General features: G+C 42.5%; 2 protein-coding genes across 3 annotated transcripts in view; one reads left to right on the top strand and one right to left on the bottom strand.

Annotated features, from left to right (window-relative positions):
• Positions 1-22: 22 nt before the first annotated feature.
• On the bottom strand, positions 23-2,640 carry LOC139420782 (CDKN2A interacting protein N-terminal like). Its single transcript, XM_071171041.1, has 3 exons — positions 2,400-2,640; positions 2,154-2,256; positions 23-1,973 (listed from the first exon to the last, which is right to left on the bottom strand). Exons 1-3 carry the CDS (start codon positions 2,609-2,611, stop codon positions 1,965-1,967), a joined length of 324 nt encoding a protein of 107 aa, XP_071027142.1. The 5' UTR covers positions 2,612-2,640; the 3' UTR covers positions 23-1,964.
• Positions 2,641-9,471: 6,831 nt separating this feature from the next.
• LOC139420780 (protein Jade-1-like) overlaps positions 9,472-16,036 on the top strand; it is a 141,958-nt gene continuing 135,393 nt past the window's right edge. The window contains exons 1-2 of one of the 2 annotated variants that reach the window (XM_071171038.1): positions 9,472-9,718; positions 10,056-10,105. In XM_071171038.1, coding sequence (XP_071027139.1) covers positions 9,694-9,718; positions 10,056-10,105 — 75 coding nt within the window. In that variant the 5' untranslated portion in view covers positions 9,472-9,693. Of the gene's footprint in view, positions 9,719-9,786; positions 10,106-16,036 lie in introns of those variants that run through there. The other variant, XM_071171036.1, reaches the window with a different exon arrangement.

Raw genomic sequence — 16,036 nt, 5'->3', positions numbered from 1 at the left:
GCAGCTGTGGCATGTATAATTGTTTTGTCTTTGATTGTATTATGGACTAGGGTAAATAATCCTGATCCGCTGCAACCTCGATGGGTAGTAGCAGGCAACTGGGGGAGAATCTCATTTGGGGGAAAAGACAGTCCTCTGTGACCATAAGTTAGTAGGTAAACGGAGGAGTGTCCTCGCCTCCCCCCGAGAAAGCACGAGTATCCTACCGGAGTCCTTTGCTGAAGAATTTTGAGATCTGTCCACCCCTTTGAATGAGTGGTTTTCTCAAAGGAGAAAAGCATGCACACATTTAAACGATACCCTACTTATCCTTTTATCTATAAAATGTATTGCACAACTATACTGAACAAAAATAAATACAAAACGCAACAATTTCCCAAGATCTTACTGAGTTAGTTCATATGAGGAAATCAGTCAATGAAATTAATTCATTAGGCCCTAATCTATGGATTTCACATGACTGGGAATACAGATGTTGATCAGATAGCTTAAAAATGGGCCTCAGGATCTCGTCACGGTATTTCTGTGCATTCAAATTGCCATCAATAAAATGCAATTGTGTTTGTTGTCCGTAGCTTATGTCTGCACATACCATAACCCCACTGTCACCATGGGGCACTCTGTTCACAACGTTGACATCGGTCACCCGCTTCGTCTACACAACGCCATACATGCTGTCGGCCATCTGCCCGTATCAGTTGAAACCGGGATTCATCCGTGAAGAGCACACTTCTCCAGTGTGCCAGTGGTCATCGAAGGTGAGCATTTGCCCACTGAAGTCGGTTACGACACCAAACGGCAGTCAGGTCAAGACCCTGGTAAGGACGACGAGCACCCAGATGTGCTTCCCTGAGACGGTTTCTGACAGTTTGTGCAGAAATATTTTGTGCAAACCCAGTTTCATCAGCTGTCCAGGTGGCTAGTCTCAGACGATCCTGCAGGTGAAGAAGCTGGATATGGAGGTCCTGGGCTGGCGTGGTTACACGTGGTCTGCGGTTGTGAGGCTGGTTGGACGTACTGCCAAATGATCTAAAATGACATTGGAGGCAGCTTATGGTAGAGAAATTAACATTCAACTCTCAGGTAATAGCTCTGGTGGACATTCCTGCAGTCAGCATGTCAATTTGCACGCTCCCTCAAAACTTGAGACATCTGTGGCATTGTGACAACTTCACATTTTAGAGTGGCCTTTTATTGTCCCCTGCACAAGACGCACATATATAATGATCATGCTGTTTAATCAGCTTCTTGATGACACACCTGTCAGGTGGATGGATTATCTTGGCAAAGGAGAAATGCTCACTAACAGCGATGGAAACAAGTTTGAGAGAAATAAGCTGTTTGTGCGTATGGGACATTTCTGGGATTTTCTATTTCAGCTCATGAAACATGGGACCAACACTTTACATGTTGCGTTTATATTTTAGTAGTAGAGCAGACTGGTCTGGATCATCCCTGGCAGACAGGGGGCAGTGTTCCCCTTACTGCTCAGTGGGCAAGCACCAGGGCCATATACCAGCATAGACTTCAGAAAGCACATTGGAGCAGAAGATCTGAGGTTCTGAGAAGGAGGCAAGGCATGGAATCAAGGATAGTTCACTCTGGGATAATTAGGGAGAACTGAGGAATGTGTGAAGACCACGTGGAAATCCCTTTTCTGTACCCCTCCCGTAAATCATCACATGGCATATTTCTGGCCTTACAGTGTTTATTCTTGCAACATGTTCTCAGCCATGGTATTCAGATAATGGCCATTGTCAAGTACATTAGATATTGAAGCAGGCCAATCAACTACAATTATTTTAATGTATAAAATGTTTCAGAAGTTATTGCTCATGTTACATTTGTTGTAATACCCAATTAAAAAACAATATGCTTGCATGTTAAGAAAACAATCCTATGTATCTGGTAAAAGGAAAGTTGGACAGTAAGGTAATCCATCCATAACAGACCAGGTCCTCCAATCATCGTTTCTGAAGGAGAGGGAGAGAGAGAGAATGGTTATTGTGGTGTGTCCTAACAGTGTTACCTTGCCTCTGTGTCTGTGATCACTGACCTGAATGAAGCAGATAGGAGAAAGTGATATGTTGGAAGGACTAGTCTAAGACATGACAAAAAGATGAGGAATTATTTGGGGATGAAATAGAATTTACCTGTTTTTTCATTATCTCATCTCTGGTTTTGAAAACAGGGGCATCCTCCACCACAATTCCTTCAGCCATTTCCTTCATTTTCTCCAGGAGGTCTGGACTGTATCTGAGAGAGCATGCAGAAACAAAAGTTAGTTACATTGCATGCCATACATTAGTTACATGATGCTATGCTAGAAGGCATTTTAGCTAAATAACATTTCAAGTACCGGTAGTCAATGCACATGAAGTGTATTATTGTTTACTCACCGACAGCCAAGAAACACGTTGTTGGCCCATACCATGGACAATGCTAGCAGCTGGTCAATGTGTGGGTCCTCAAAGTCGTTTATATTTCTGAATAGGAATTCCCTCCTGGCCTTCCAGTGTTTTTCACTCTCTGAGATGCCACGATATGTATCTACAAGCGTGGCAAAATGCCTGTTTTGATCAATGAATTCCTCGATTTCCACCTCGGCCATGTCGCCAAGTAACGCACGCTTCCGTACTACAAAAATGCGTCTTGCAGAGAGGAAGGCAGGAAGCTCATGCGAAAGTCCCAGCAAAGACAGTACAGCATGAAGATCAGCTAAGACTTGTTTTTATTTTTTTATTATTATTAAACAGTAACATGCAAAACACAAAAATCAGAACAGCCAGAGGGATTACACAGAGAAATAATATAGACATGTAGCGAATAATTTGTTTAGACGTTTTCGTTTTAATGATTCTAAATAGTTTTCCAAATCAGTTTTTTTATTCTTTTAAAAGGCCTTTTTTTCATAAATGTTGGTTTGTGTATGAGAATGTTTCCTAATAAAATAAATACATTTATGACATACTGGAGTTCAATTGTGGAATCAGTGTAGTGAACTAATATGTCAAACTTTCAAAATTTCAATGGTGGAATGCATTTTGTTGCCAAGATATATATATTTTTTTAATCCGTCCAGAACACTTCACTATGTAAACAAATACACAATATGTGTTCAATAGATTAATTCACTTGTAACATCAGGTATATATTTAGAAATCAAGCTATTACATGGGTAGAGTCTATGGATAATCTTAAAGGAGAGCCAAGAGTGAGCCAAGCATGGCTCCAGTTCACATCAAATGATGAAGCCTAACTAAATATAGCATTTATAGAATAAATATTTTATCCCACTAGGTATAGCTTTTATACGTGTCATTTTCCTTGCTTGAAACCTTAAAGTTGTATATTTCCATAAATTCTCTAAGTGTAAATAGATTCCCACTAATACTAACTAATTGGCTGACAAGGATAATGTTTTTCGAGAACCAGTTACGGTAAAATAAGATCTTGTTTCTATCGAATATCGACCCATTATTCCATATAAAACATTTATGAGGTGAAAAGTTGTGTTTATACAGCAAGGCCCAGCACGTCAAAGCCTGCTTGAAGATCGGCTAAAACTCAGACTCCAATAGAAATGCCCTTCTTCTATGGGTTTTATGGCAGATTACAACCCCAAAACGTGTATTACCGCCACCAACTGGACGGGGTTGAAAAAAGACAAGGTACAAATAAAACCCATACGTGATAGGGAAAACTAACCCAAAATAAAACTATCAAAAAAACACATTGATAAAACCAAAACCTCCCACTTTTTCCTTCCTTCAAATCTCCATATCTCCCTTCTCAGGCTCCATGACCTGAGAGGGTGGTACGGTTTGTGACAATCCTCCATGCAACTCCTCCACTGAGAAGTCAACCAGTCCCAGGAACCGTTCCGCCACATCCATAATTATATCTATTCCCCACATTGACAGTGCCATTCATCACCATAGCTATAAAGACCACCTTCTTAACCTTTAACATATCTGGGTCCTGTGTTGAATGGCAACCCCTGTTAAAAGGGATGAAGATTCGAATGGTGCTCCTGAGGAGTCACTGAAGGCCTATACACCACAATTTGACTCTTCAGGAGCACCATTCGACCCTTCATCCCTTTTAACATTCCCAAAGACATGGCTTCATGGTTCCCACCATAATTGCAACATGTCACATTTTCATCACTTTTAAAACACATGCTATGATCTTTTCCACAGGTTGAACATCTCGGCTTCTCCCTTCTGCAAACACTTGAAACATTTCCAAAAGCTTTACAATGATCAACACTGCATTGGTCTTGGAATAAATGCTCTGACTCTGTAGTTTGCACTTGAGAGACTCCATATAAAAAAACAAAAGAACAGATAGGCTCTTCACTTTTTATTCGTTCAACACACGATTCATCCGATGAGCGTCAATCACTCCAGGAATATTTTTAATCTCTGCAACAACGACTTCCCACGAAACGCCAGATATTACCCTCGAGGGGTGCCATGTTCCGAAGAGACACATCAAACTTCTCAAATCACAACCTCAAACTGACCCACAGAAGAACAACAGCAAAAAGCCCACTTCTCGTGATAATAGAAATCCTTGACCATACTTGTTGGCGATGTCATGGCGACGTTGGCTAGCCAAACTCATGCGTAGAACATGCGTAGAACGGTCGTCTCGCACCAAACTGCGCATGTGCAAACTGTCAAATCAAAGGCACGATATAAAGTATTTTTTTACGAAAATGAAAACGTGTCACTTTGTCACTTTTACGAGGTTGGAGTAATAATATATTTAAATAGTTAATACATTGGCTCGAAACTAGGTTGTGCCTTTAGATTTCGAGGAAATTAACAACTAAGGAAGAATTTGTCACTTCTCTCATTGACTTCTCGAACGCCAAACCCCGTTTGGTCTGTTTCGCAAGCGTCCCCGGAAGTTTCGCGATGTTGCGCCTCTGGGTTTAGAAACTCTGTGGTACCAGTATTTATTACAGCGCCATCCTGTGACCGAACAGAGAACAACATTTTCCAAATGTCTGCACTACTATTGATTACTGGATGATTTTTTGGGGAAATCATTATATTGACTCTGTGTACAAATATACCCTGCTTTATGTGCATCAGCCACCCTGTAGCCTCTGCTAATAAATATGGACCTGATGTAACACCCATGCCCTGACTTTGCCAAGTTGTTGGTTCAAACACAGCTTCAGCTGTTCTCACTCTATTTCAACAGATTTATCCAATTCAACTCTGCAATGCAATTAAGAAGATAATTGTGGGTTAGGGGGACACATAAGAATTGTGTGCCATTCTAATTCATAGCATTCCCAGAAAGTATGGATTATTGAGTCATTCTTAGTTTTACACTTAAGACATGATTCTGCCATTGTGCTGTAGAATTTGTGAATTTTGTCTCTTGTATAATAAATTCTATACATTAGCATAGAATAAAGAATATATTGTTGAATGAGTCGTGAATAATGACTAACCTCATACCATTATGAGGCTGGGGGGGGTATGATATTGTATTGTGCTGTAGAATTTGTGAGGGGGGGGGGGGGTATGATATTTATACCTCTAACTTTCTCACTCATCATTATTCACAATTCATTAATGATTATCCATAATCATGGTAGCATCCACATTAATGTAGAAGTGTTCAGAAACATTAATTATATTCTTATTTACAATAACACTGTTACTGTAACAGGGGGTAGGACGGACTAGATACATAAAGTGCTTTAATTTCTAAACAGTAAAACAGATATGTACGGAAATACCCTAAAATAAAAGGCTGAAATTCTGTACTGTCACCTCATACAATAATTGATCTAAAATTGTAGTTTAACTGACCAAATAAATATGTAGGGGGGTGTACCTGGTATGACAATCTATGCCACCTAAAGCATTTTGTTTGGACTGCGAGTCTGTGACCTATATACAGTATCACTCTTACATCACTCCTTTACCCATTTGCCAAAAAAACATCAGATACAGTAAGAACCTATATTCTATTTTGTCACTTGACCTTAGAGAAAGAAAGCCTTTATAAATGAACATTGTGACATATCAAAAATAAATTATATCTTCCCAACCCCAAACTCAGGTTACAGGTTTACTACCAGGCTACAGGCCAAAATAAATAAAGGCCTTTTTTTTTTTTTTCAAAGGCAGGGTTGAATGGAAACCATCCAAGAACAGACTGACACATCCTTGGCTGCCTCTTCATGTGACCAGGGCCCCCCTTACAGACATGCCAGGAACAAGATCAGAGAGAAATACTTTACAATTCCGTCAGTTCTGAGGGAGACCACCCTACCTCACTCTGTCTATATGAACAGGTTGGGACAGCATCCTGACAGGTATGAATGAAACAAGACAGGGGAGGAAGGCAAAAGTGTAATAGAACATGTAGGTAGGTCTTCCCCTTCAATTGTTATGAGGAGAGTGTCACTTCACTTGACATCTTGAGAAGTCTCCCCTTCACAGTGTCAAATATTTTATATTAATTGGTCATTTTTGGTTATTCTCCGTGATCACGCTCTCCGTAGCCGACGGGAACAAGACGTTTAAACAGGTCAACATTCACAAGGCCGCAGGGGCAGACGGATTACCAGGACGTGCACTCAGAGCATGCGGGGACTAACTGGCAAGTTTCTTCACTGACATTTTCAACCTCTCTGAGTCTGTAATACATACATATTTCAAGAGGACCACCAAAGTCCTTATGCCCAAGAAAGTGAAGGTAACCTGCCTAAATGTCTACCTCCCCGTAGCACTCACATCGGTAGCCATGAAGTGATTTGAAAGGCTGGTCATGGCTCATATCAACACCATCATCCTGGAAATGCTAGACCTACTCCAATTCGCATTCCACCCCAACAGATCCACAGATGACGCAATCTCAATCACACTGCCCTTTCCCACCTGGACAAAAGGAACCTATGTGAGAATGCTGTTCATTGACTAGAGCTCAGCGTTCAACACCATAGTGCCCAGAAAGCTCATCTCGAAGCTAAGGACCCTGGGACTAAACACCTCCCTCTTCAACTGGATCCTGGACTTCCTGACAGGCCGCCCTCAGATGACAAGGGTAGGCAACAACACATCTGCTACGTTGATCCTCAACACTGGGGCCCCTCAGGGGTGCGTTCTTAGTCCCCTCCTGTACTCACTGTTCACCCATGACTGCATGGCCAAGCACGACCAACACCATGATCACTGACAACGATGAGATAACCTATAGGGAGGAGGTCAGAGACCTGGCAGTGTGGTGCCATGACAACAACCTCTCCCTCAATGTGAGCAAGACAAAGGAGATGATCGTGGACTACAGGAAAAGGAGGGCCAAACACGCCCCCATTCACATCAACGGGGCCGTAGTGGAGCGGGTCGAGAGTTTCAAATCCCTTGGTGTCCACATCACCAACAAACTATCGTGGTCCAAACACATCAAGAAAGTAATGAAGAGGCCATGACAATGCTTTTTCCCCCTCAGGAGACTTAGTATGGGATTTGGTATTGGTCCCCAGATCCTCAAAAAGTTCTACAGCTGCACCATCGAGAGCATCCTGACAGGTTGCATCACCACCTGGTATGGCAACTGCAAAGCATCCGATCGTAAAGCGCTCTTCTGCCACTTCTGCTTGTAGGTGTGTGTGCACTCATTAGAAGGGGGAATCCCAGTGGTTAAAATACAATGAGGTGCACACATTCCTATCTCAATCTCCATCAAAAATATCTGCAATCTTGATTATGTTAAATATGGGCAGGTTACAACCCATTTGATCCCCATTCTGTTTATAGCCACATAGCACACCTCTTCACTCAGCATAAAATACACAATGATGCTGAAATAATACACTGTTCCAAGAGGCTTGGCAACACATATTTTTGATGAGTCATCTAATGTATGCTTAGTCAAGAGAAAACAGTAATTGGGAGACATGGAGACAACAGGTAGCCTTTTCAGCAGCATGCTGGGAATGAGCCAAGGAAGAAGTACCCCCACTCCAATATCACATGGGCCCTGGTCAAAAGTAGTGCAGCATATAAGGGAATAGGGAGCCATTTGGGACGCAGCCTGAGAAGGTCACTGCCTCACAAATGGGACAAGTGTGAGAGAAGTACAGGAAAACACATGATGACTTGAATTGAATACAGATGGAGATAGTAGATCTCAATCATCGGTTTCTGACTCAGGAGACAATGATTACATCTTCATACCTCGGTTTAAAACATTGCACCCTTTTAAATCACTGTTTTTTTTAAAGGCTGTACTATATCATTATACAATACTGCTGTACTGATGATCTCTATAGGGATTTAAAGCATGAAAGGGCTGTAATGTAAAAAATCAACGGATGGCCTAGATAATTCTAGGAGTCTAGACCATAATGAAACAAATTTGAGGATCTGTCTTTCTTTCTGCAGGCGTCTCAGTCTGACAGTCTCCCAGGTTTGTCAGGCTGCCCTAGAATAACCTCTGAACTATCAGAATTGGCACCAATTCTCCAGTCCCGACAAGCAGTTTGTTGTAATATTATCAATCATAAGATACAGTGGCATTGATGTAGGTAGCTGACATTTGGATGCCCTGGCCTGGCCTAATCAAAAGCCTATTGGATGCCACAATCAAACCGAAAGGACATACAGTACCTTGAATGAAAGAGAACCACAACTTACACTTACACAGGCCCTTCTAATGAGAGGAGGGTTGCGTCCCATTTGGCACCATATTCCCTTTAAAGTGTATATAGGGAATAGTCTGGCATTTGGGACAGACATGATATATGTTGCAGCATGGATGAATTTTCTGCTAAATAAACGATGAGTCCAGCAGACAGTAAATTAACGGTCAGTACAATCAAATACCCATGGAGTGGCATTGTGTGTTTTCTCAAGGGACTTAACCCACCTGTGGTGCGGGGCAGGCTGCTACAGCAATTTTGAATCTGTGCCAGAAAAAGCTAGTGTGTCTATCATTTCACTTGGGGGAGGGTAAGTAAGTCACTTGACAGTAAGCCTAACGTTATTTCCACGTTTCTTCAATGTCTTTCTTATTACGAAAGGAAATATGAATAGCCCATTTTTTTTCTCGGTAAATGCCCAATTATTGAGCAGATATTACCCGATTTAACAAACCGCTTACACTAAACGGTGGCGTTCACTTTCAAACGAGTGATAGGTGAAGAATATAATTCCATTTGATTTCCATGTCAGGTTTTTGGCGAAATGAACCCATCGTAAAGACATTTGAATCGGCTTTCAGTAACGGCAAAATGTAAAGTACGTCATTAATATGGCGCCAAAAGAGTTTAAAGTAGGAGCTTATTTTTGTTGTGAGGTTGCAGAACCCTCGCACAAGAGGGAGAACATGAGCGGGCAAGAGGGGAAACGAATGGGCAGGCGACTGGGTTTTTCCGGCAGAACGTCTCGAAACTAGCTTGCAACATTTCATTCCATGAAAATGAAGCACATATATATATTTTTTCTTCTCCCCTACTGGATCTGAAAACACACTCACGTGACCAATCGGGACCTGGGGGATATATCACATTGGACTATTTTCAAATGCGACATGGCTTTGAAAATGAGATTTGTTAGCTTACCTTGCTATACCCGGCATAGCTTTAGCTTACATTAGAACTGACTTGCTGGCTGCAGCTCGAGGCTATCTTGCAAGCCGTTAGACAATTTGGATTTACGGATGATACTCCAAAAGTCTGCTAAAGGTAGCTAACAGTTAGCTACATTTAACTGTATTTAGCTGATAACTGCGAAGGCGGCCATCGCAGTTTTGTGTAATAATGTTATGCTGCCGGATAGACTTTATAATGGATTAAATTAGTAAATTGCTACTTTTTATTTGGACTCTCTTGGGAGAGCATCTGATCGACGTGCTGTCACCACAGCCTCGCAGGCACGTCCTGTCACCAACGTGGATAGTCGGTGGGCTAACGTTAACTAGCTAACTAGCTAGGGTAGTTGCACTGGAATTTGACCACCGTGAAATTCACTGTCACTACATGTGGTTAACTTCAAATGATTTCGTGATTTCTCATCGTCCAGAGTCGAGGACGTTTTCGCCATCGGAAGCTGACTGCAATCAAGGTAAAAAGGTAGGTTCGATTTTGGTTTCTTCCCCCAAGAAGTACAGTAGTAGCATGTAACGTTAGCACAGGGGGGGAAAAAGCACACTTCCAGAGCTGGTAGTGAAATGTGTAACGTTAGTGCATGTGGGTCAGATGGTTGTGATAGCCACACAAATAGTTAACGAGAAGAACGTTCAACTGCAACTTCTTATTTTCGAAAATATGAAAATGTCAGGTCCCAGTTCACAAGCAATGTTAGCAACGCCAACTACGCAGCGAGTATTATTTACAAGCGGGCGGTCATAGCTATGTTCACCGCTGTTATGAAATAATTTCGGTAGCGGGATTTTCCTGAGGTGCTCTTGCGTAACATGCTTCAGTGAAACAAATGGCTAATTAATTATTTTGTTGAATTCGAAGCAATTATTGACAACTTATGCATGAGTCGTGCAAGTGTGTGTGTCGCGAGGGACCGCGTCTCGCCAACATATGGCGCTGAAAATGCACATGCTGGGCTAATGACGAGTGATCGGATATTATCTGCCCGTTGAAAAGATCAAATGAGCAGAATTTTTGGTAATAATGATTGCGCTATAAAACTGGATTTGTCTAAAGTTACTGTCGCCATCCAGTGTCGCTCGCTTGTTGGTTTGAAATCGCACGTGAATGCCAATTGCGTTCCCAAGAAGTGGAGTGTGTATTTCGGAAGGCTAAGCACGCACCTATCTAAGAATTAGAACAAGCTTGTTAACTCTCCTCTCCCCTCCCTGGCTCTCGCTGTGCAGTTCTAACTGTAGGGGGAGTGGCTATTGTTTACCTTCAGAAACTCTGTGCTCATAGATCGGGGGGGGGGGGGGGTGTTGGTGCTGCGCATGGCGAGTAGAGGGGACAGAGCAGCATCTTGATGTTCCCATTTTAAGAAACGAGAACTGTTCATAATCAGATGTATTTGGGGTCAAGATATTTTCAGTGTTTTGAATTACACATTGAGACTCTCGTAAGTGCCACGCGCTGAAATCTTTGACAGTTGTGAGGGGGGGGCTCACATTTATATTTTCAGTTCTAATTGGGAGAGGGGTTTTGGTTTGTTATGGGGGGTGCCAATGTATGTGAAGTTTACTTTACAGCACATAACCTCGAGTACATTCAAATGTTATTATGTATTCATGGGCCTCTTTAACAACAAACAAAGAAGTAAACATTTCTTACAATCCATTACCTCCAGTGATTTAGAGTAGTAGACTGCGCAATCCATCCTGCTCCTCTTATTACACAAATGTAATTGAACTGGTCCCTTCCTTGAATCAATTAAGTCTGAATCATGTTGGGACCCCCCCATGAAACAGGAGATGAGTCATGGTGTGGGGGCATAAGAGCGCTCTCTCAATTAAATTTAAATTCAAAGGGCTTTATTTGCATGGGGAAACATGTTTACATTGCCAAAGCAATTGAAATAGATAATAAGCAAAACTGAAATGAACAGTAAACATTACACTCACAAGTTTCAAACTAATAGACATTTCAAATATTATATTATGGCTATGTACAGTGTTGTAACAATGTGAAAATAGTTGAAGTACAAAAGGGGAAATAAATAAACTGATAAATATAGGTTCTATTTACAATGGAGTTTATTCTTCGCTGGTAGCTCATTTCTTGTGGCAAGATGTCACATCTTGCTGCTGTGATGGCACACTGTGGTAGTAGATATGAGTTTATCAAAATTTGATTTGTGTTTCGAATTCTTTGTGGGTCTGTGTAATCTGAGGGAAATAATTTTGGTCATGTAGTGTATGTGGGCACCTGCTCGTCGAACATCTAATTCCAAATTATGGGTATTTAATATTGAGTTGGTCCCCCCCATTTCCGCTATAACAGCCTCCACTATTCTGGGAAAGCTTTCCACTAGATATTGGAAAATTGCTTCCATTCAGCCACGAGCATTTGTTAGGTCGCACTGATGTTGGGCCATTAGGCCTGGCTCGCAGTCGGCGTTCTAATTCATCCCAAAGGTGTTCGATGGGGGTCAGGGCTCTGTGCAGGCCAGTCAAGTTCTTCCACATCGATCTTGAAAAACCAGTTCTGTATGGACCTTGCTTTGTGCACGGGGGCATTGTCATGCTGAAACAGGGAAAGGTGGCATCCTATGATTGTGCCACGCTGAAGGTCATTGATCTCTTCAGTAAGGCAATTCTACTGCCAATGTCTGTCTATGGAGTTTGCACGGCTGTGTGCTCGATTTTTATACACCTGTAAGCAACAGGTGTGGCTGAAATAGCCGAATCCACTGATTTATACGGGGTGTCCACATACTTTTGTGTGTGTGTATATAGTTTACGTGTCTAATATAGTCATACATTTGGCAGGAAGTTAGGAAGTGCATCTCTCTCTCTCGGTCAGATACTCTTACCTAGAAAAACACAGTTGATTACATGGAGGGGGGAGGTGGGGGTCGCTCGGTTGAGTGTGTACATGTGTGTTAGTAATCTATGTTACAGGTGCATGTGTGGGCGGGCTCCTAATCTGCGTATGTGTGTGTTAGTAGCACTCTCTGATTGAAAAAAGGGGGCAAGTAGCTCACATGATCTGCAGTATGGTATTAACAGCTACTCCACGGGGGTTTCATGAATGGAGTCACTGACTGCTGCTCATGTCATTTTAACATCTCTCCAACTGTACACACACACTCGCCTCAGTAACCTCCCCAAGCAGTGTGTGTGTGTTACTGCTACGTGTCAAGGGAGGGAGATGACATCCACGCAGGGGGAAAGGAATAGGAAGGGTAAGAGTCTAGGTGGGCATTTGCGCTTCAGCAAAGAAAGAGGAAGTGATTTATTTATGCTCCACTTTTTTTAAACCTTTATTTAACAAGGCAAGTCAGTTCAGAACTAATTCTTATTTTCAATGAAGGCCTAGGAACAGTGGGTTAACTGCCTTGTTCAGTGGCAGAACGACAGATGTTTACCTTCTCAGCTCGGGGATTCGATCTTGCAACCTTTCGGTTACTAGTCAAACGCTAATCCATTGTATACGATGCGAACAGGTGACTGACGTTTCCACGACAAACTGCCGTCAACGTCAGTCACCTGTTCACCTTATTGTTGTTGTGTGGTGCTCCAACTCCTTTTTTACCTCGAATTGGTCCCTATTTTGTACGTTTTTGTTCTCTCTTGGTAAGGCATTCTCGTGAATAGGGATGGTTGTTGGCTTGAGCTCATTTCATCGTCCTTGGCTGTTTATCTCCTTACATGTGTAGCGGTGTGTGTTGTAGCCTGTGCGTGTGTGACCATGTACTTGCATGCTTGTTTGTGTGTAAGCGTGTGCATGCATCATGTTTATGTAAGAACGTTTGTGTGTGCTTTCATGTCTCTGTGTGTGTGTGTGTGTGTGTTCTCTGTTGCGGATGGCCCTGCTGTGGCCTGGAATGGATGCTCATTAACTGAGCCTGTCAAGGTCTCAGTGGGAGCCTGCTGTTCAGTGGGCAGAGGGCGGATGAAATCTCTGGAAACGCCAGGAGATGAATGTCTTTCACCCGGCCCGGTGACTCACGAATTGTTATTGAAATATAATTGCGGAGCAGGGTATGATGCAGGAGGAATGGAAAATGTAGTTTTATTATTTTTTTTCTCTTTTCCCCTCGGCTGTGATGCAGGACTGGAACACAAAACACACAAGCTAAACAAACCTGCATGCAACACATTTCAAAAGGCTTTTTTGGAATAACAGCTTTTCATGCTTTCTTTGACACTGTCCTTCTGAATAAGGGAAATAATAAAGCCCAGCTCCTGTGGCAGTCAGTGGTACTGAACAAATGACACTTGTCAAACTACTGGTTCTGTCCCAAATGGTACCATATTCCCTACATAGTGCACTGCTTTTGACCAGAGCCCTATGGGCCCTTTATATAAAAATACAAAAAGTAGTACGCTATAAATTGATGCCATTGGGGACGCAAACTGTGTACCAGACCTTGGATAGAACGCAAGTCCCCAGCCTGTTCAAGAAGGTAATCGGAGGCTTTGCTGATGGTGATACAGTCGGTGGTTGTCAGGTGGCTGTCTTTTTCCCCCTGCCCTTTTCACCTTGCATCAAAGCCAGGTAGATTACCCAGCATCTCTAGTTTCCCGGCACATGAAAAGGCTTGAAAAACGGTCCATTTTTACGTCTGCCGGCAGTGCCTGATTACACCAGTCAGTAGCCTCTGTAAAGCAAGGCGTCTTTAAAAAGCACCAAGCTTTGGGTTGGTATCTGTATTTACTGCTGTCCGCTAATAATCAACACAACACCAACCCCTTTACAAGGATACACATCCAAAAAGCAGCGTTCATTCTCTGATGGCAACAAATGGTAAAGGCCACAATTTGGGAATGAAAGGAAACGATAAACAACAGTCGGTCCCCTAGGTTTTAACTCTTTATTCACCTCAAGGTAACACAAGTGTCCAGCCAGGAAATGTAAATGGTTGGACATATGCTTGCTTGGGCCCCTGTTGTAAATGAGGGGTAGGGGGGGTAAACAGGGAGGTAGCCGGGCCCGTGTTAGTGTGAGTGAAGGGCAATGTGCACTCCTCCATCCCTCACTGGGGCTAATGAACTCCTGATGGCAGGGGAGGTGAGAGCAGGGGGATTAATCTCCTCTTTTCCTCCTGCAACAGCCCTCCTCTCCCTCTTCCCTTGTTTTGGCACTCAGGTCCCTTTCATTGTTTGTCAGCACTGTCAGGAGAGAGAGAGAGCGAGAGAGAGACTGTAGAAAATGATTTGGTCCTGCCCCCCCCCCCCCCCCCCCCCACCCCCCTTCCTGCTTCCACCTCTTTACTTATGTTATTTTTTCCCCCCATAATGCAGCAGCGTCAATAAATATTGTCTTAATACCTGTGGCTGGACCGGAGCCGTGAAGGTGATGTTAAAGGAAATCCGTGATATTTTTGTTGTTCATATGTTGGGCTGGTCCCCTAGGGTCGCTGCTGAGGTCATTCAGTGAGGGTATGGTTGTGTCCCAACATGGCATCCTATTGGCTAGGGTCAAAATTAGTGCACTGAATAGTGATAAGTGTGCCATTTTGAAACCGCAGCAGAATCCTCATGGGAGAGTAGCCTACGACTATGCCACACAATGTAGCCATGGAAGGGCCACAGACCAAATGCACCCTCGGGAGCAGGCAGCAAGCAAAATGAGCAACAAACATATCATGGATTTAGAGGCTAAGTACACACGGCTGTGTCTCAATAGCAATAAAACACCGGTCTCATGAACAATCTTTTAAGCACCACAAGCCCACATGCTAGTGAGTGACCAGCAAATTTTCACATTTGATATTTTATGTATGTATGTGCTAACAAGGGAGAACATTTGGAACTGTTATGAATAGACCCTCCTGTCTTTCTCCAACTGTTTGAACAGTGTGTTACTGTCCACTTTGTTCAGATGTTGAAATCAAGTGGTCTACCTTATTTCTCAGAATGAGAATTAGTTGGCAATTCCTTATATAATTGTTTCATGCTTATTGCACGTTTTTATAATACACAGCCTAGCTAGTTAGTATTAGAGGTCGACCGATTTAATCCGAATGGCCGATTTTAATTAGGGCCAATTTCAAGTTTTCATAACAATCGGAAATAGGTATTTTTGGGCGCCGATTTCCGATTTTATACAAAAAATAAAAAAAAACTTTATTTAACTAGGCAAGTCAGTTAAGAACACGTTCTTATTTTCAATGACTGCCTAGGAACTGTGGGTTAACTGCCTTCTTCAGGGGCAGAACAACAGATTTTCACCTTGTCAGCTCAGGGGTTTCAATCTTGCAACCGCACAGTTAACTAGTCCAACGCTCTAACCATTGCACTCCAAGAGTAGCCTGCCTGTTATGCAAATGCAGTAAGCCAAGGTAAATTGCTAGCTAGCATTAAACTTATTTTATAAAAAACCATCAATCATAATCACTAGTTATAACTACTGATC

Source organism: Oncorhynchus clarkii, chromosome 12 (assembly GCF_045791955.1).
Source record: "Oncorhynchus clarkii lewisi isolate Uvic-CL-2024 chromosome 12, UVic_Ocla_1.0, whole genome shotgun sequence".
Taxonomy (NCBI): domain Eukaryota; kingdom Metazoa; phylum Chordata; class Actinopteri; order Salmoniformes; family Salmonidae; genus Oncorhynchus; species Oncorhynchus clarkii.
The sequence above is the reverse complement of the archived record's forward strand: the minus strand, read 5'-3'. Positions and strand labels throughout refer to the sequence as shown.

Bases quoted from the DNA above. Each gene is read 5' to 3' on its own strand.
- LOC139420782 (XM_071171041.1), bottom strand. From the start codon at position 2,611: ATGGCCGAGGTGGAAATCGAGGAATTCATTGATCAAAACAGGCATTTT. The intron at 2,257-2,399 runs GTGAGTAAACAA...ATGCTCTCTCAG, and splicing joins AACGTGTTTCTTGGCTGTCG to ATACAGTCCAGACCTCCTGG.